This window comes from Protopterus annectens, chromosome 1.part2 (genome assembly GCF_019279795.1).
Source record: "Protopterus annectens isolate FY-2018-M chromosome 1.part2, PAN1.0, whole genome shotgun sequence".
In the NCBI taxonomy this organism is placed as follows: Eukaryota; Metazoa; Chordata; order Ceratodontiformes; family Protopteridae; genus Protopterus; species Protopterus annectens.
The window spans coordinates 356,642,022-356,662,806 of record NC_056727.1 but is presented as its reverse complement, the minus strand read 5'-3'; the positions used below and the strand labels follow the sequence as shown (position 1 = coordinate 356,662,806).

The 20,785-nt window shown below is 39.5% G+C and overlaps 1 protein-coding gene across 1 annotated transcript in view; it reads left to right on the top strand.

Moving 5' to 3' along the window:
- GPCPD1 (glycerophosphocholine phosphodiesterase 1) overlaps positions 1-20,785 on the top strand; it is a 1,148,488-nt gene that overhangs the window by 665,989 nt on the left and 461,714 nt on the right. The window contains exon 9 of the mRNA XM_044056397.1: positions 4,249-4,411. Within this exon, the coding sequence (XP_043912332.1) occupies positions 4,249-4,411 (163 nt within the window). The remainder of the gene's footprint in view (positions 1-4,248; positions 4,412-20,785) is intronic.

Sequence of the window (20,785 nt, the reverse complement as noted above, 5' to 3'; positions counted from 1 at the left end):
GGCTATTCAACTGGTACCAGAAGAGGAAAAGGGACAAGGTTTCTACTCCAGACTTTTCCTGGTACCCAGAAAAGACAAATCATGGCATCCAATCCTGGACCTGTCTACTCTAAGCACCTTTCTGGAGATTCCAAAATTCAAGATGCTGACTATTCACCAATTACTTCCTATGCTAGGCAAAGACGCCTGGTGGCAACACTGGATTTTGAAAGAAGCATACCTGCACATCCCAGTCAGGGAAATTTGCAGAAGATACCTACGCTTCAAAGCAGGCTACATGCACCATCAGTTCTCTGCACTGCCCTTTGGCTTATCTACTGCACCCGGGGTATTCACAAAGTGCCAAGCTCCAGTTATTGCATTTTGCAGGCAAAGATGTATTCAGATATACTCATACCTGGACGATTGTCTAATTCAGGCAGAATGCCAGGACATACTTTTGAATCATCTGGCATTTGTAAAAAGGGTTCTAACTTGTCTGTGGTACACCATAAACAAAAAGAAATCAGAACTGGTACCATGTCAATAAGTTACATTCCTGGGAGCAAGCTTGAATACAACTTCCCAGATGGCTTATCTCACCCCAGAAAAGCAAATTCATTTGACAACCTACTTCAAACAAGTGGCCACAAAAACCCCGCTATCTGCAAGACAAATACTGCAAGCCTTGGGGTTCATGGCCTCCTGCATTCTTCTAATTGTATATGCAAGACTACATATGAGGAAACTACAGTGGTATCTTAAAAGCCTATGGAGTCAACATTCTCACAGCCTAGAAACAATGATTCCTATCATACCTTGCCTACGCCTAGAGTTCCTTTGGTGGGCAGAGGCCTGCCACCAAAACAAGGGACTTCCTTTCACACCATCCCCTGCCGCCCAAACCCTAACAACAGATGCATCACACTGTGCATGGGGGGGGCTCACCTGGCAGGGATGTGCATTCAGGGCAAATGGAACCCAAGTCAAATGTACCTGCATATCAATCTAAAAGAAATGTTAGCTGTACAGAATGCCCTGACAGCCTTCAAGGACTACATTCTTTCAGGACAACTACAGCCTTGAGATACCAAGTGTACCTACAAGCTCAATTCCTGCCAGGAAAATTAAATACACTGGCAGATGGACTAAGATGGACTAAGCAGAAACTGCATGGATCCACACGAGTGGAAACTGGAACCAAAGATTTTCAACATGTTGACAGGCGAATGGGGAGCCAAGATATAGACCTATTTGCCTCCCCCAGAACTACCAATTGGACAAATTTTACGCAAGGACTCCCCACAAACAAGCCTGGATAGTGGATGCTCTGTCCTTCAGCTGGAAAAACCTATCCGTCTATGCCTTTCCCCGCTGCCTCTGCTCTCCAAAGTACTACTAAAAGTCAAACAGGATAAACCAAGAATGATTTTGATTGCTCCAGACGGGCCGCACCAGCACTGGTACCCCCTCCTTCGCAGTATGTCATGTTTATCTCCATGGCACCTGCCTCAGACTCCTTCCCTGCTGTCTTAGCAGGAGAACCAGATTCTGTACCCTCAGCTTTCAACACTGAACCTTGCAGCCTGGCTAATTACTTAAACTCTCCCTTACGATCCCTCAGCAAACCTGTGATTCATGTCATCTTAGAAGCAAGGAGGCCTAGTACTAAAAAATCTTATGCTGAAAAATGGAAAAGATTCTGTGTCTGGAACCAATCTCAAGGGATGAGCACAGCAGCGCCCAATTTACCCCCGATTTTACAATAACTAACTGAGATGTTTCACAAGGGCCTGTCGTTTTCCTCCATTAAAATCTATGCCTCAGCCATTTCAGCTCATTATAACACAGAACCCTCCCCTCTTCTCTCATCCACTGCTCAAGCAGTACCTCAAAGGGGCCAAAAATTTGAGACAACACAGGAGAGCTTCAACCCCAGCCTGGGACCTTAACTTTGTATTGGAGAAAGTCACTCTACCTCCTTTCGAGCCAGCTGCTACTGCAGACTTAAAATATCTTTCTTGGAAAACAGCTTTCCTTTTAGCAATCACTTCAGCTAGAAGGTTATCTGAATTACAGGCCCTTATGGCAGTGGAGTCTTTCATCATCTTTCATGCGGACAGGGTGTCACTCGGAACCAATCCATCCTTCATGCCCAAGATGGTGTCCAGTGTGGCTCATAATCAGTCCATTCATTTGCCAACCTTCTTTCCCAATCCACAGAACAAAGGGGAATGGATTCTGCATTCCTTGGATGTGCACAGACAACTTAGAGTCTACTTGGACAGGACTAAACCTCAAAGAAAATCTGAACAACTGCTGGTAGCATTTGCTGCAGTGGCAGAGGGGAAGGCTATTTCAAAACCATTTCTAAACTGATAAACCATTGCATTCATTTCTGCTATAAGCACCATGGAAAACCTATCCCCCAGGGGATCAGACCTCACTCCACCAGGGCTGCATCTACTTATACAGCCTTTCTCAGAGGTGTTCCTACCAGGGACATCCTAGAAGCTGCTACCTGGAGTTTTGTACATACTTTCACCAAGCATTATCATTTGCCAATTTTCTCTAAATCCAGAGCTGGCTTTGCCACTGCAGTCTTGCAGGGCCATATAGCTGGCCCTAATGCTATCTAAACTCCTCCTCCCAACCATAGCTTTGGGAATCTACCCAAATGTAATGACTGCAACAGTGAAACACGAAGAACATAGTACAGTTGTGTACACTTACCATAAATGTAGATGTTCGAGTGTATTCACTGTTGCAGTCCCAGTTACCCTCCCTCCTGCCCCCTAACTTCTTTTGGCTATACCTCAACTTTCCTTTACTATGCTTAAAAGCCTTTTTGGTGTATTTGCTTTTTTGTTGGAGGTATACCTTTGTGTTTTTATGTTTAATTGTTCCCCATTAGGGGGGCACCTGACATGTGGGGCAAGAAGAACTGATGTAATGGCGTTGGCTGCATGTTTTATACCCCTGACGACCTGACGTCATGGAAGAAGGGACAGCAACCTACGCAGGACCCAAGACTTTGTTAATCAGGCCGACTGAGGGCAACCTGCAAGCAGATTACCCAAATGTAATGACTGCAACAGTGAATACACTTTGAACATCTACATTTATGGTAAGTGTACACAGCTGTACTTTTATGATGATGTCACGTGCTAGGAAACCTAATACTGGATGACTTAAGTCAGTCTTCATCATTATCCCATTCAGATTATAAACAATGAAGGTGGTGGTCTTTCTTATTTGAAAATATTCCATTATTGTAGTGTACTCTACTTAGCAGTACTGCCCGAGTTCATCTTCTACAGTTTGTACTTAATACCTTACTGCTGTCCCTATATACTTGGACGTTTTAGTTCTGATAGATTTATACTCATGTATTTTTCTTTGCCTTTTGTGTATGCTTCAGTAGTTTCAGTGGAAATTAGAACTGGTGAAAATGGTGGGTATATCCTCCCAAATCTGTCTTATCTCACAAGCTTGGGATCTGAAGAAAACAGGCATTCGAAAGAGGGTTTTCAGAAGGGGGATTCCCAACTGCAGAGTTCTCTCTTAAATCAAATTTTGTGATTCTTTCTTGTATATAGTGTATTTATAGGGTCCATGTCCACTTACTGAAAAGCAGTATACTGAAAGTCTTAATACTGAAGGTACAATGTTGAAATGTCAAAATGCTGAATTATTAAAATGTTGAAATCAAAACACCTACTCCCTGTGTGTGTATAAAGCTGAATTTGCCTCCTTAGATCCCTGATGGTATTCATTTCTGAGTGTCATTAATAGGAGTAGTGGTGATTGTTGACTATCTGTGTACTGGTACTGTGTATGTATGTAGTACGCGTGTGCTGTTAGTAGGTATTTTGAGTTCAGCATTATAAAGCTTCAACAATTTGATATTTCAGCATTATGACTTCCAGTATACTTCTATTCAGTAAGCGTTCATGTACCCATATTTATACATTAGTTCATAGATAGTTGGTAGGCATCCAATCTTGGAAACCAGTGAAGAACTTGGCTTATTTTCTCCCAATTACTCACTCAGAATCGCATGTTAGGCAAATTGAGGCTGAGGGTGAGGAACTCAAACCCAAAACAGGAAGCAGCTTATTAGCAGCAATCTTCTGTGTTAGCTGGCAACACACAAATTCTTTTTCTAAACTGTATTGAGGAACTCTTCTTTGCAGAATGATGCATTTGAAAGGCATAGTATAAATGTCACATTTTAGTCATGCTTGTCTTGTTTTCTTTTTAATTTAGGAGGAATTGAGTGAAGCAGTTATACAAGGAGATGTCCTTCCTGGACATGTGGGCACAGCCTGTTTATTGTCTTCTACTGTTATGGAAAGTGGAAAGAGCAATGGAATGATTACACTACCAATAATGAGCAGAAACTCAAGACAAGCGCTTGGAAAAGTACGAGGTACTAGTAATGGCAAAATGTAAACAAACTCAGCAGTTGTACACCTTGTTACAAGTGATGTGCCTTTATTTTTGTCTGTATCATAATTTGATGTGTACACAACCATTGCAGCTGAAATGTTATTTATGAACAAGGAATATTTAACTGAGAAATGTTTACATAGAATATATATACTTCATAAGATAGTAATATGTTTTTATCTTGAACATTTTTAAGATGTCTGCAGTGTTTAACTAGATCAGTGATCTCAGAAGTGATTCTTGGCAATTGTGTAATGTAGTAGTGGCATGCTTTACAGGACTGTGAAATGCATCACACGTGGTCCTGTGTCTTGAAAAATGTGACATTGCTTCAAATGGAGATAAGAAGCAACTGCACGAGGTCAGCCTGCCACATGCATTTTTTGAAAGCTAAAAGTTGGAAATACACATTCAAAATTGTGTCATGTATACAGTAGGTGAGAGTAATAGCTGTCTATCATAACGGCTACTCTGTAATATCATGGAATGTAAATGGTTTTACAAGTATAGATAAATTTAGGGTGCAAATAGCTGGAACTGCATGAGACATATTTGGATAGAAATGTTGATGAACAAAGTATTTTACAGTGAACAAATTTGCAGTCTATTAGAGGTGAAGAAAATGAGAGTAATACTGATTGCTAGAGAGGATCAAGTAGTGATAGAGGCCAAACGAGACAGCAGTGCTAGACTTGTGGTAATCAGGGGTTATTGGCAGGAGAAGGATTTATGCTGGTGTATAGTTATCTTCATTCTAAAAGTGCTGTTATAGAAGTAATGCATGGAAAATTGTTAATGGGTGGGAACTGCTGGAACTGGGACCTTTGATTTCCAGCCCTGAGTAGTAACAGCACTATAGCATACAGTACATTCCACCTCCTCTACTCCCATTCAAACTTCTCTCTAGCTCCTCATCTACTCCTCAGCAGAATCTCTTCTAATGACAGCTTCATACTTTTCTCTCAAATCTATTAACTTGTCTTTCATATTTCCTTTTCCCAGACATTTCTCTTTTCATTATTTCACTAGCCCTGTACTCACAACTAGAAAATGACATACATGCTTACACTTCATTAGCCTTTTTTTCTTTTTGCTTTTTATCTTAATACCATTTTGCTCTTTAGTTTGTTCTTGCTGTCTCAATGCAATTAATGTTTCACTTCCAAAATCAATATAAGGAAGAACATGACTTATTGGAGTTATTTAATTTCTGTCAGTGTCATGTACAGTCTCGCTGAAGTTTTTTATGTTGTGTTTTTTTTTTTTCTTCAAACAAGTCCTGCTTTTTCTTTCTCAGTGCTTATTGTTAAGTATGTTAAAATTGTATTTGCAGTGTAATTAAAATTGTCCATGTAATGGTGAGGAAGGCCTTCTACTTTGCTCATCTCGTAAGTAAAGCATTGCATCCAGGGCGAAGGAGGTTATAACTCCTCTGTACCTGTCCCTCATCAGACCAGTAATAGAGTACAATGCTCCCTTTTGTATGTACCTCACCAGACATCTGCAGCAACTGAAGAGACCTCAGAAGTTTCTCTAATAAAATTCAGGGTCTTCAGCACGTGTCCTACATGGACAGACAGAAATCACTGTCAATGTCCTCTGTGTTAGACTACTTAGAGGTGACTTATGCCTGGCCTACAGAGCAGTCTCTGACCCTGCGTTAATGGAAATGCTACACATCCGCAAGTCAAATAGGACAAGATTCACTCTATCTAGGGACGTTAAACTGGCTTGTAACATAAACAGGACTTGCTGGAGAGACAGATATGTCTCCCAGACGTTGCCACTCCTCTGGAATAAACTACCATTTCACATTAAACGGAGCTTCTCTATGTCCCTGTTTAAGCGTAACTTGGACAATTGGATGGGAAACCACATATTTACCCCAGGGGTTTCACCTGTGTCCCTTCTTGATAGGGGCAGTTGGTGCCGATCACACATTTGCTTACTAATATAGGCTACATCTCCTGGTCTATAAGGAAACAAGGGTATAACATGTCTAGGCTTGTAAGGGCCCCAGGGCCATTAGCCTAGTAACCTCCTATGATTCCATGTTTCTGTATGGAGATTTTCTCCCTGGGGCTCTTCTGAAAAGGGATCTTTTTGTACTCAGTCTGACAATCCTGGTAAACTAAGGCAATAAATAAAATATAAATAGACGTCTGAGGAAATCTGAGAATGTTTGGCATAGAAGGTGTGAATTCAGTAGTAGGAGCCTAGGTGGAACTTAAATAAAAATTATATTTCACAGGAACATGCAGTTTTAATTGAAAACTTTGAAACACATATTTCAGATCGCACACCATTAAAAACTAAAATAAAGGTATATAGTAAAGTAAAAATGAGACACTGACACTTTCAAACGTATCTGTTAAAGAAAAAAGAACTTAAGGAATGAGTAGTAGAAATGATTTGAGAATTATTAGAGAAGATAGAAATTTCTTCAGAAGGGTTAGCTAGAGAGTGGGGTAACATGAAAATGGAGTTTAAAAACATGATAGAAGTAAAAGGTATTGGGAAAATTAATATAAAATATATAAAAGGTACTTGGCATTCAAAAATGTTCATGGTGTAATTCACTCCTTGAACCTAAGCTGAGACCATAGGCTGTAAAAACAGATTGTCTAATTGTACAAAACTTTTCACTGCAAGAAAATGATGCATTACATCTTAAAAAAAAACTGTCATCTTCATTCCACAAAAACTCCAGGGATGTAAACTGTTGTAGCCCCCCCAAACTGCAGTGTCTCTAATAGTGCAGCTGTTACTGTGTTATGTGGGGCTTGTAGCTGATTTTTTCAGCACGGAAACCAACCCCTAAACAGTACACTGCATTTTTAACATAAGTAAAACAAGGAAAGGTAGCATAGCAGCATGCTGTTTAACAGTTGGTAGCTGTGACAAAAAATAAGTATTGCAGGCAACAGCCACACAAAACTATATATTTAAAAATGAATATTTAAATAAAAACAGGGTTGAAACGTGAGAAATTCCTTAAGTAAAAGCTGTGATGTATTGCAGAAGCTTCACCACCTACATATTGAACAGATTCATAGTACATTGTTTAGATATCCGAACAGATTCATAGTACATTGTTTAGATATCCCCTGCAGCACAAGATCAGTGGATGAACACTAATGACATTTAGAAAAAAGTTAAGCATTTTCTTTTCTTGCATAATGTCATTGTATAATAGCAGTACTTCACGACTTGGTGTGGGTAAAATGGGATTTACCCACAGTTTAATTACTCTGGCATCACTCTCATGATTAAACCATGCACTAGATGTGCCACACTCATCCATGTACTATTGCAACATTTAGAGGTGTTGACCAAGGTTTTACAGAATAAGGGAAATCTCACAAAACAAGGGGAAGAGGGAATGCCAAGGTGCTAAAGAGAAAATAAGGCCATATTTGGATAATGTGAATGAAAAGTTGCTGTTAAGCAACTTTTTTTTTTGATAATTTCTCCAGAGCACAAAATCGTTTGCACTGCCACTTGGGCAACAAAATGTAGAAACTGTTGTTGCCAAACTTAAAAAGCCTGTAACAAGAAAAATAACTAGAGATCATAGACGGTGTTAGGCACCCTCGGAACCTGCAGCCGCAGGGAGCCCCAGATTATCTTCCTGCATATGAGGGCCCCCACATGAAGCAGCTGCGGGTTTCTCTGTCTCCTCAACCCCTTGCTCATTGCCTCATGGACATTCGTATGGCTGTGTAACTTCACTGCGCGATTCCGTTTTTTTTTTTTTTTTTTTTTTTTTTAACTTTCCTGTAAGCTGCACTCAATCAGGTCTGCTTCAATAAAGCAATGGACCTGATTAGCTGCAGCAGCCAGGGAAGTAAATTCTAGTTTCCTGATTCACTGCAGCAGCAGCCAGGGAGTTAGTTCTAGGTTTTTTTTTTCTAACACAGAACTTCGAGAGGGAAGCCTAGCAAGGATCTGTGGTGATGTATTTGTTGTATATTAATGTGGGTATTAATGGAAAACGTGGTCCAGTTTTTAGAATACTTGTAGGTCAGATTTGAAGGTTGTATCTTAAAATCTTTTTACTGTATCTGATATTATGAATAAAGGAGTAGCACATTTGTATGCTTCATAGAACAGTTTTCTATTATTGATGCATATGAACAGTTTTTCATTAGAGCACATTACATTTGTGTAATAGTATCCAAAATGACAAAAAAAAGCTTTATGCTTGATTGCCAACATCCTAGCTGACAGGTTCAGCGCAAACTCCCCCACCCCCACCAAAAGGGCAAATATCTATCCCAGCAGAGTGCTGCCCCCCTGACATCTCAGATGCTCAGGTAAGAGCCGCCCTCTCCAAAGCAAAAAACACAGCATCAATGGGACCAGACGGTGTCCCGGGCTGCGTCCTACATGAACTCCAAGAAGAGCTAAACCCAAACATAAAACTACTGTTCAATCTCAGCCTTACTACAGGATATGTACCCAAAGAGTGGCGTACAGCAACAGTGGTCCCTCTCCACAAAGGTGGTGCCTCAACGGATCTTGGAAACTATCGCCCCATAAGCCTGACTAGCTTGGTCTGCAAAGCTATGGAAAGGATCATCATGGACCTCATAAATAAAGATATTGGGGACCTACAGACACTGGATCCTACCCAGTTCGGTTTTGTTAAGGGCAGATCCTGCCTCTTAAACCTGGTCGATTTCTCTGAAACAGTCACCAAGGCCATTGACGAGGGGAAGGTGGTCCACACAGCCTACCTGGACCTCGCAAAAGCCTTCGATACAATACCCCACTCGGGCATTATAGATAAGCTCACCAGCTTAAATATAAACCCCTATGTCACTAGATGGGTTGCAAACTGGCTCAAAGACAGAACCCACATGGTTAGAATTGCTGGAGCCACGTCAGACTCCAAACCAGTTACAAGTGGCGTCCCACAAGGCTCAGTCCTGGGACCTCTCTTGTTCGGTATATATTTCTCAGAGGTACAGGCCAACATGGAAGGACTGTGGCTGACCAAGTTCGCAGATGACTGCAAACTGAGCGCCATAATCGACTCAACAGCCGACACAAGCATCCTCCAAAAGGGCCTCATAGAAACAGACAACTGGTGCCAGAGCCATGGCCTCAAGCTAAACACCAAAAAGTGTATAGTCATCCCCTTTGGCAAAAACAAAGTGCCCACAAATTACCACATAGGTGGTAATCCATTAAGTACAGAAGAAGTAATTAGGGACCTGGGGACCCAAGTTGATAGCAATCTCTCATTTGACAACCACGTGGCAAAAGTGGTTAGAAAAACATTTTATATAGCCCACCTAATTATGAAGGGATTCCCATCTAGATCAGGGGAGGTCATCGTGCCTCTTTACTCATCCCTCATCAGGCCCATAATTGAGTACAATGCCTCTTTTGGGATGTACCTTACCAGACACCTGCAACAACAGGAAAGACCACAAAAGTACCTCACCAAGAGGATCAAAGGGCTCAAACAGATGCCATATGCTGCCCGGTTAAAGAAACTCCAGCTCTACTCAGTGGCATACCGCCTGTTCAGAGGCGATCTGTGCCTGGCGTATAAAGCCATGTCCAGCATGGACATGCTGCACCTCAGAAAATCCAAATTCCATCGAGCTACGCGCTCGAGAGACTTGAACCTCAGCACTGAAATAAATAGGACATGCTGGTGGGACAGATTCATAACCCAGAGGCTCCCTTCACTCTGGAATAAAATCCCAGTCCAGGTTAGGCAGAGTCCCTCATTGACTCTCTTCAAGAGGAATCTTGATGAGTGGATGGGAGATCGTAGGTTTACCCCGGGTATTACTTCTGTGTCACTGTTAGACAGAGGCACAGTATACTAACCTCGAAAAAGGGCATAGAAAAATTAATTTAAAATGGGTGGCGAAAGCCAAACACACTCTGGCTAGGCTTATAAATGCCCTAGGGCAGATAGCCTAGTATGAAGCTATGAACCTATGACTGAAAAGCAATCATTTTGTAGAATAGCTTTGCTTGAGTGCACTGTTTTGCATAGGTCCATGACATTAAGTGATTGAGTAATTGTGTGCTACTGTTTCACAGCAGTTAATACCTGTCAGCTGCTAATGGCTTAGGAATACTTTAGCAATGAAGAGACAGCTGCATTTATGGCTTGGGGGGCTAATCTGTTTCAGTGAATCAAGTTCTGCTTTCTGGGGTTCGGAGGGTGGCCTAATGGTTAAGGTGTTTGCCTTACAAACACAAGGTGCAGGGTTTGAGTCTCACAAGGGATAATTGGCTAGGCTAAGAAATGGCTCGCAAGGGCAGTTAGCTTAGTACTAACCTATGAATCTATAAAGACCAGTCCTTTTCAAACAATATTGGTGGTAGAAATGCACGCATGTCTAAGTGATGTTAGGCAAGACTTTTAGCTATAAAAAAAATAACAATTTAGCTTTAAGGGTGCACTTATCTGTGAAACTCACTTTTTTAATTTATTCAGATATTTTAACATAGAAATGCATATTAACAGAAATGTGGCACATTTCCCATGGAAAATAGCACAGGAGGGGCTTTAGAATTAGCAACATCTCTGTGGAAAAAATATCAGCCATGGCAGTCTTTTTTTTAATATATTAAGGTTATACAAACTTGAGTAGTGAATGATTCCACTAGATCTTGTTCATTTAGGAGGTAGTCTACATTGTTTGCTATGTGGAGTGTTTTCTTGCATATGGCCATTCACTGTTTGCAGCTCTGAGAATTTCATTCAAAACTTGACATGTTTTAAGTCTGTATTTTAAATCTAAATCACATACCTCTTGTTTTTGAGCAACACATGATTGGTGGAAAGCATCCAGCCTTTGGGGGCTGAGGAGAAATATATATGGAAGATGGTGTGTTGCAAAGAGAGGGAAAGTAATAAAGCTAATATCAGTCAGGCTGCTATGATCATTTCTCAATGAAATTTACAAAGTGGCTAAAATGGATTCCAGCCTCTTTCATTATTTATTTTTGAAACCTTATTTCTCCTAGTAATTAGGTTAGCACCTAGAAATATCTGATCTTTGTGGAGTTTGTGGATGGCAAAGGTATCCTGCATAGAAATTACTGTGCAGGTAATTCTGCAAGGCTACTTTAAAAGAACAGAACAGAGAAGAGTATATGTTTTGAGGCAACTTTGGTAAAGAGTCGCAAAAGGCACAAAAACACCCATATGGAACTGGTTAAGACAGGGTAGTAGGAAGTGAACTGGGAGGGTATTTCTCAACAACCTGGCATATGCACTGCAAAGTTCTTTTGATTGACATGAGAACAGGGTTGCTAACCCATTTGCTAATAAGAAAACTATTTCCTTATCTTGAAAGGCTTTCAATTTGTATATAAGTTTTGGGGGGTGATAATGTCTTTAAGATGCCAACGACAGTATTGTTACAGCTGAATTTCATAACAGCACTATGGCATAACTATAAAAAACTATGGAATGTTTGGTGAGTAGAAATCTTATTGCTTCAAAAACAGGTAGATGGCATTTTGAAAAGCCATGCATGGAGTAGGCGAAGTGATTGCCTGACCCTTTGAAGAAGCCTAAACCAACACTTCATACACGTCTGTCTTATTAGAAGGCTGGATTAAATGTAATTGACTACAGACTACTATAGCCGCGGTGGTGCAGAGATAGCGTTGTCGCCTCACAGCAAGAGGTTCTCCCGTTCGATTCTCGGCTGAAGCACCTTCTGTGTGGAGTCTGCATGTCCTCCCCACGGTTGAGTGGTGTTTGAAAGACATGCGTGAATGGGCGTTCCTTTGTTGAAGGTCGGGTGTTGGGCTGGCACCTTGGTACCATACAAATCTACTGCCAGTCATTAGCAGACCGGAGTTCCACTGTGGCGACCCCTAACCAGGAAAAGCCGAAAGAAGAAGAAGACTACAGTAATGGGCATTTACAATCAGAGTTTAGTAACACATTATTATGACTGTGTTACAGATGTTATCTTGAAATGTAAATGGACTCACTAGATCAGGTGTCCTCCTTAAAGGTTATTGATAGATACTTTGGTGCAGTGGCGCTAAAGCCTGGATTGTTTAGGGTACTAGAGCAGGTAGTAGACAAATAGCTATGAGTGGGATAACAGTAAGTGTCAATTGAAAATAAAAGTGAAAAAAAAATGCATGAATCAAGGATTATAAGAGAATGATTTAAGTGAGGTTGATGAGGCAGCTTAGGGATTTACAAGCAGATAAAAAGAGGGAGTCATTAGATATTAAAAGTTGGAAGAAGGACAAACAGGCCCAACTACTGAAAATTGAGGAAGAAAGGACACGAGCAAAGAGAATGCTTTTCAAACGAACAGTTCTTTTGAACACATCAAATCTTCAAAGCTGTGCAACAACAGGCAGTAGGCAGTAGATTAAGAGATCCTAAAGGGGAGAACTTAGAGACCTTAGCAAAAATAAGGGAGATATTCAGGGCCTATTTTGTGACTCTGTATGAAGGGCAAAACAGTAGTATAGATAGGTAACTTTGGAAATGTGTGCCAGTCTTAAAAAAAAACAAAAAAAAAACAATTGCAGTAGAGGAAGTAAGATATGCTCTGGGAAAACAAACTCCTGAACTTGATGGCATACCTATACAAGTATGGGAATTATCAAAAGAAAATGTAATGCAGATCTGGGTAAACTTTTGTTAGCTAAAATCTTCAGGGAGAGGAAATTCCATGTTCTTGGAAACAAGGTCTTATAGCTGCCATAGCCAAAGAGGGCAAGGATCTTAAAAATCTGAATCCCTGTAGACTAATAATTTTAAATCATAAGACCTATATAGCAATTTTGATGGCAAGGTTAGGCCTGTTTCTACCAACAGTAATACATCGGGATCAAAAGGGGTTTAAAGAGGGAAGGAGCACTTTTGATAATATCTAATGAACACTCTGGAATTGTTAAGCTAAGAGATTAGTAGAGATGTAGGGACTGTGAGAATGTTGCACACTATTTTAGATGTTTGCCCTGTATTTTTGGTCTGTTCCTCATCAAAAATGTGGATTCACGCAATGCATGCTATGGGAAAAACTGTTCTACCATTTGTATTAGTTCATAAGTATACTGTTTTAAATCCCTAATGTTATGTCCTTGCCTTGTTTTTTTATTTTTTTTTTCTCATCTGGAATTGTACTGAAACATTGGGGGGGGGAGGGTGAGAATTCTGCAGAATATACTGATTATTTTAATGAATGTTAATGCAAACCCTGTTATTCTAATACCTTTCTAAGTTTATCATAGCAAAATTTGTAACTATCCCTGGTTTTACAGCCAAGTTCTGCGATTATTTTTGGCTTTGGAATTATGTTGAGAGGTTAGGAGGTTGGTAGGGGCTGTGAGAATGTTGCACATTGTCTAGATGTTTGGTAATTTTGATCTGTTCATCAGAAATGTGAGGTCACATAATGCATGCTACTGCAGAATCTTATTTTTAGCATCATTATTAGTTCATAAGCCCAGCATTTTAAATCTTTGATGTTCAGGCTTGCTGTAGTGCTGTCTTCATATATGGGTGTCTGTCCTGTCTGCGAGAGTCTGGGTAGCTGTCTGTTTTGTGTTTCTGTACTGTGTAAGGGAGTCTGTGTGGGTGTTTCTATTCCGTCTTGCTGTAGTGCTGTCTTCGTCTTGTGTGTCTATCCTGTGTGTGGGTGCCTTTGTGTACCTCTGTGGGACTGGATATCTTCATGCAGTACAGAGGCTTGTCATAATGTAACAGCATTGCTATTAAATGCCAGTCAGTGTGTGCATGTACCTCTGGGAGTTGCTACCTTGCTGTGGTTCAGGGGCTTTTTATAATGTAACATTGGTACTAAATGCTAGTCAGTGTGTGTACCTTGGCACTTCAAGTGTTTTTAATGGTCTGAATGTAGTAACACTGTACAGCGATTGTTAAGTGGCACTGGATGAGCTTGACAGGGAAGGGGGTGTGATCGCAGTGTGGTCACACCTTATATTCTCCCGGGTGGGGCCCCCAATGTGAAACTTGCTGGGGGCCCCCAAAATGCTAGCATCTGGCCTGCCAGAGATCCAAAGAAATATTTCCAACATTTCATGAAAATTTTTATGAAGAAGGAAAATAGAAACAAGGAAAAGTCACAAATGAAAATGTATATGGAAGACTTAATTATGCCAAGGTTAGAGGCAGATAAAGCTCAACATTTAGTAGCCAGATTGGGAAGAGATTAGATAAAAATGGTGATGTATAATCAATCAACGGGGAAGTCTTCTGATTAGAAAGTATTCCTGTGTAAGTTTGGAAGTGCGGAGTGAAGAAAGTAATAAAGATATGGAAGGATTTTTTAATATTATCAGCAGCAGGGAAAAAATGGGAGTCCCAGTGTTGTGGGAAAATGCTGTGGTGGCTGTATTACCCTAAGAAGGTAAAAACTGTTCAGACTTCACTTCATGTAGATCTGTTTCAGTGTAAACCATGATTATAAAGTGCTCATCTATACTGGCCAAGATTTTGTAAAATCACAACTAAAACCATAGCACAGGTACATACATGTATGTTAACATAAAATAAAAACCATGGTAACATTTTTTCATGCACTATACACACACGTTTCCTTTGTAATAGTTAAAAGTTCATTCCAGCTTTACAGACATTGTTCATTTCCATCCTTCCTTCCGACATTGTTCCTCTTCCTAAAGATAATTTTGTATATTGCTCCCGCACAGTTTACTTCTGTGTGCAATTTGCTCTTTCCTTTTTCCAAGGATCCCACCTCCTCATTTCCATTGACTCCGTGTTTTTGTGTGTGTGTGTGTGTGTGTGTGTGTGTTTAGGAGGGGGGTGGCCAGCCATATAACAACATTAACAGAAAAATGATGATCCAGACGGAAGCAGAGTTTAAGGAAACACCATTGCTGTTGATGGGTCTTGATGTGGAAAAGCATTTGTTGATGTGTCTTGATGTGGAGAAGACGTCATCTGAGATTCTGAGTAGGGCAGTAGTAGTGTTTGTGTTCTCTGGTAAAATAATATTAACAGGATATATGAAGAGTCAGAGGCAAGAATTAGGATGAAAGGTTTCCTCTCTAACGAAGTGTGTTTATACAGGTTCATAGTCTAATACTAGGCTAACTGCCCTTGTGGGCCATTTTAAGCCTTGCCAGTTATCCCATGTGAGAATCAAACCCTGCACCTTATATCTCTAAGGCAAACACCTTAACCATTATGCCAGCCTCCCACCCTTTTGGGTGAACAAAGGAACCAGACAGGGATATTCTCTTTTAACTTTATTTTCTTTTCATTTTAGACCATTGGCAAAAAATGAGTGATCCTTGAATTCAAGGATACAGTTGGTATGGGAATAAAGAAAAGTTAGCTTTGTGTATCAGTTTGTACTTGATAACTCCAGAAAAGGATATCTTGGCATTGTGGAATATTTTGAGACTGTATCAATTATTTTGGGGATATAAAATGAATGAAGGTAGAGGCTGAAGCAGTAAATTATGTACCTATATATGAATTGATTCGGAGGAAGTTTTAAGATGGAAGTATCTGTGTGTGAATTAAAAAGGATTTTGTTATGGCTACTAAAGATATGTGGGAAGACACTTTACAAAAGATGATGCTAAAATTGAGAAGTTGGAAGCTATTGTTTATGTACACAGATAGTAAGTTAATAGTAGTGAACATGTTTCTAGTCCTTTTAGCTTTATGTACAGATCAGTCATTTTTTCAACCAAAGTAGAAGTTGTTGCTATAATTAGAGTTGATAGAATTGATTTGGGAGGAGAACAGAGCATAGCTGATTCTCTCAATAGAGCAAGGATTATCTGATTTGAAGTGATACTATGACAAAGTTAAGGCTCTCATGTAACATAAGCAAAAAGTTACAAGTCGAAGTGGATGGTAATGCAAGGGAAGGGGAGTTCAAGAGGTAAGCGTGTAGGATTTTGGGTGCAGGTCCTTTTTATGCAGATCATGTTTTAAACACCTTTATAGAATTATCACCTGCGACATAAGCAGTCATAAATTTATATAAATGAAAACAAACCCCACCTACACAATCCTACTTGTAAGCATTTTACATCACAAAACATACTGAGACAGTCCTAGATGTTGTACATCACTTGCAATCAACCCATTTTCAGTCAAATATTACATAGCTCATTTAAGTCCTGCCTTTTAAACCTCATACCTCCCATATATATATATATATATATATATATATATATATATATATATATATATATATATATATTGCTTCCTCAGTTGCCATTTTTCCTATGTAGTTTGCGCCTACCCTTTTCTAAAGATCTCAATTCCATTTTTTTCCTCTGGTACGATATTCACAACTTCTAATATAGTTGGTTTAGATTTTGATTTCCATTTTCTTGTAATTGCTTTTTTGGCAGACACCATAATGAGAGACAGCAAGGCGACTTACCATGCCTAGGCAATTCGGATTTTGTATCCTAGCTCAGAAAAATCATCTCACTCATCATGCCAATCTGCTTACTCAGCATCTCCAGCAGTGCATCCCACAAGGAATCTTTAAAGACCACCAACTCACTGCAGTCCCAGGAAATATGTTCCCAATTGTCTTTTTTTTCAATGTCACGCCTCCAACATTTGCTGTCTACCTGAGCAAAAATTCTCTTAAGTCTGCTTGTGGTATAAAAATAACTATGTAATACATTTCCAAGCAAAAATCCTAAATATTCTAGATTTTGTTGCATATTTGGGAGACGTACATATATACTCCGATTTTTCTTTGTGAATTGCTTATCCGATCTCTCTTCCTATCATTTCTAACCTCCTCTGAGTCTCATAGCTATTGTGCAATTATTTTATATGCTCTACTAATTCCTTTTTAATGGTAGCTTCTGTTCTAGATTAACTCTACCAGTTCTGGTCTTTTGTTTAGAACGAAAACAAGCACCCACTGTAGTTCTGGTAACAAAAAAGTAGCAGTAGAATACAACCATGTTGAGAAAAACTTTTAATACAAAAAGCAGCAGCAAAGCTTTCGGGTCTACACCCTTCCTCAATGCTAAATACAAAATCAAAAACACATGAGTTAAAAAAAACACAATTAGTTAAATAGGAGCCAAGAAAAGTCATGTGATCGCAGCCAGCTAATCAAATGACAACAACATATGAAATCACAAACAGGTTATTTTAAAAATTTAAAAAACAAAATAACATAGAAGCACATATAAGAAATAAAAAATAAAACACACACAAAAATATTGTTAAAGTACACACAAAAAATTTTTACAATCAAAATTTACTCTGATGTAACCTCAGTAAAATGGGCTTTAAGGTAAGGTGCCTCAAAATGAATTCATATTCCTGATCTCAGACTTATGTTCAGTAATACGGTCTTTTAGTCTTCTCGTGGTGTTTGCTACATAAAATGAAGTACATTGGAGGCAAGTAGCCAAATAAACCACGAGAAGACTAAAAGACCGTATTATTGAACATAAGTCTGAGATCAGGAGGAATAATGATAAGAATGCACTTTATAAGCACATTTTATCTTGTGGTAGCATGCACAGGTTTAAATTTAGGGTTGCAGACACGGTCAATATGTCTCTGAGAGGTGGTGATATTAATAATTTCTTAAAAGTCAAGGAATATGAATGGATTTTGAGGCTAGCTGCTGATCATTCACCTGGCCTTAATATTGCTGTTACCTTAAAGCCCATTTTACTGAGGCTACAGAAGAGTAAATTTTGATTGCAAATTGTTTTTGTGTGTGTATTTTAACAGTATTTTTGTGTGTGTTTTATTTTTATTTTTTATTTCTTATATGTGCTTCTATGTTATTTTGTATTTTTTAAAATAACCTGTTTGTGATTTTATATGTTTTTGTCATTTGATCAGCTGGCTGCAATCACATGACTTTTCTTGGCTCCTATTTAAACTCTAACTCATGTGTTTTTGATTTTGTATTTAGCATTGAGGAAGGGTGTAGACCCGAAAGCTTTGCTGCTGCTTTTTGTTATTAAAAGTTTTTCTCAATGTGGTTGTATTCTACTTTTGTTTAGAAACCCCTATTTCTTTCTCTTTGCCTATACACTGATATCAGTCCTTGATATGGAAGGCGATCTGTAACCTGCAGTCCAAATAAGTTCTTGGCATCTTCCCATTCTGTCATCTTTCCCTCTCTAGTTATTTGCTCCAAATACCTTTGTTCCTTTGCCAGTTTTCTGCAAAAAATTCCAGCCTCCTATTGCCTGTATCTCTAATTGCAGTCATCCTTTATCAGCAGAATCTTTCTCCATTCTCATGTTGGCTAAGTTCTTAGAATATTTTCTGCTACTTTATGGATATTTTAAACTACATTTTCTCCAGACAAGCTGTCCCCTCTGTCATCTGTGCAGTGTGCTGGATCCTGGTAGCCTTGAATTGATACTAGGGCTATTTTCTCCCACCGGCAAAACAACTTAATCAGATTCCTAAGTGGACATGCTAAAACGAGCCTTCTCTCAGCCTGATAGTGTAGGTGATAACCTGCAGTTTATCTACTAACTTTTACTGTTACGTTAAACCTTATTTCAGTTAAAGGCTGAGGCCAGCACACCCGCGGACCAAACCCTAGGTCATCCACCCCCATTTCCCATCTTATGTCCCACAGCTTTAAACCAGATTAATTTAATAGTAGTTCTCCACCTTTGCCACTAGATGGTGATAGAACATAAGACATAATTTTTCTTTTTCAAGAACTAAACCAAATATAGCCACCCCAGTGCGAGCATAAATACCTTATCCTGCTACATTATAGCACAGTAGTCCCTACCTCAGAAAAGAGACAAAACAGAAATCCTAAGGAATACAAGTAGTAAATTGTCTTTTTCCATTAGCCTCTCACATTTTTTCCACAGAGGGTGCAACATACCTAAAGAACTATTCCTGTGCACAACCTCAATAAAAACTGATTGGTTCCTGCCAGCTGTCCACTCCGTGGGTCTGCCCGCTATGTTCCTCTCCCTGCCCCCAAATTCCACCCACCCCTAGTGCCTCTGCACTTATACCCCACTACACCACACCCATAGCCACACTACCCAATCAGACCTTTACCCCTCACACACACATTCACACTCCTAGCATCAATAAACCACACCCCCACCACATATCCACAACCAATCATCTCCCTCCACCAGACCCAACCATATTTCCACTCCTTTACCTAGAACAAAATGAAAATCATTCTAGTTTGTCTCCTCCTCCTCACCCTCACAATACTAACCAACCTCACATCCACTCATCCTACCACCATACTACTAAACACTAACTACCCCACAACACATACCTACATTACACCTAACATACACATATACTTCCCTATTAGTGCTTCACTGTTTAAAGACAGCTCAACCCTACACATATATAAGATACAACTAACAACTACCTATACCACAAAACTATCAGAAATATACCACACAACTATAACACATAGAATAACACACATATTACTTGTTACAAAAAAACTTCTTATAGCAGGTGATATACACCCTAACCCAGGACCAAACAATACCCTACTTCCACCTAAACGAAAAACAGACCTACTAATCATAAACATCAATACCAGGAGTATAACAAACTCCCCGATATGCATACATTTATAAGTCACTGCTCCACAGACATAGTAACCATAACTGAAACTTGGTTAAAACCCAACATCCGAAATGAGGAAATTCTCCCACCAGGAAATAATATATTAAGGCAGGATAGAACAGGCAGGGAGGGGGAGGTGGAGTTGCCATATTATTTAAAAACTCACTCAACATAAAACCCCTAGATACCCCCTATGCCTACATTTCAAAATGCTGAAACCTTAATCTCAACTCTGTCCATAAATGACACCAAAAACATCAATATTATCTGCTGCTATATCCCCCCAGGTAATAATTCTCCCAACATAGAAGAAATCCTACAGTGGATTTCAAACAAACTACCCAGAAAACCATCCTCTTAGGTGACTTGAACACAGGTTGGTTAGCCTGTAACTCAAACAACCCCACAGACCATATCAATCTCTCTGGTTTTACTCAGCTCATTAAGGAACCCACTAGAGTTGACAAAAAATCTCACAAACAATCTGTCTTAGATTGGACACTAGTTAATTACCCAAAACACAAATATCACACTGGGCATCTACCAGACAGCCTAAGTGATCACCTCCCCACATTCCTTATACACAAACACAGCAATCTTTCAAACCCCATACCTTTTAGACACATTAGAGATGACCGTAAAATAAATACACAAGACCTAAACAATATCTTAAAATAATGTAACTGGAGCCCACTTCATACATTAGATTTAGACCAAGCAGTCAACTACTTTAACCACACTTTCACTACTCAATAGCACCCATTAGAAAAATCAAAA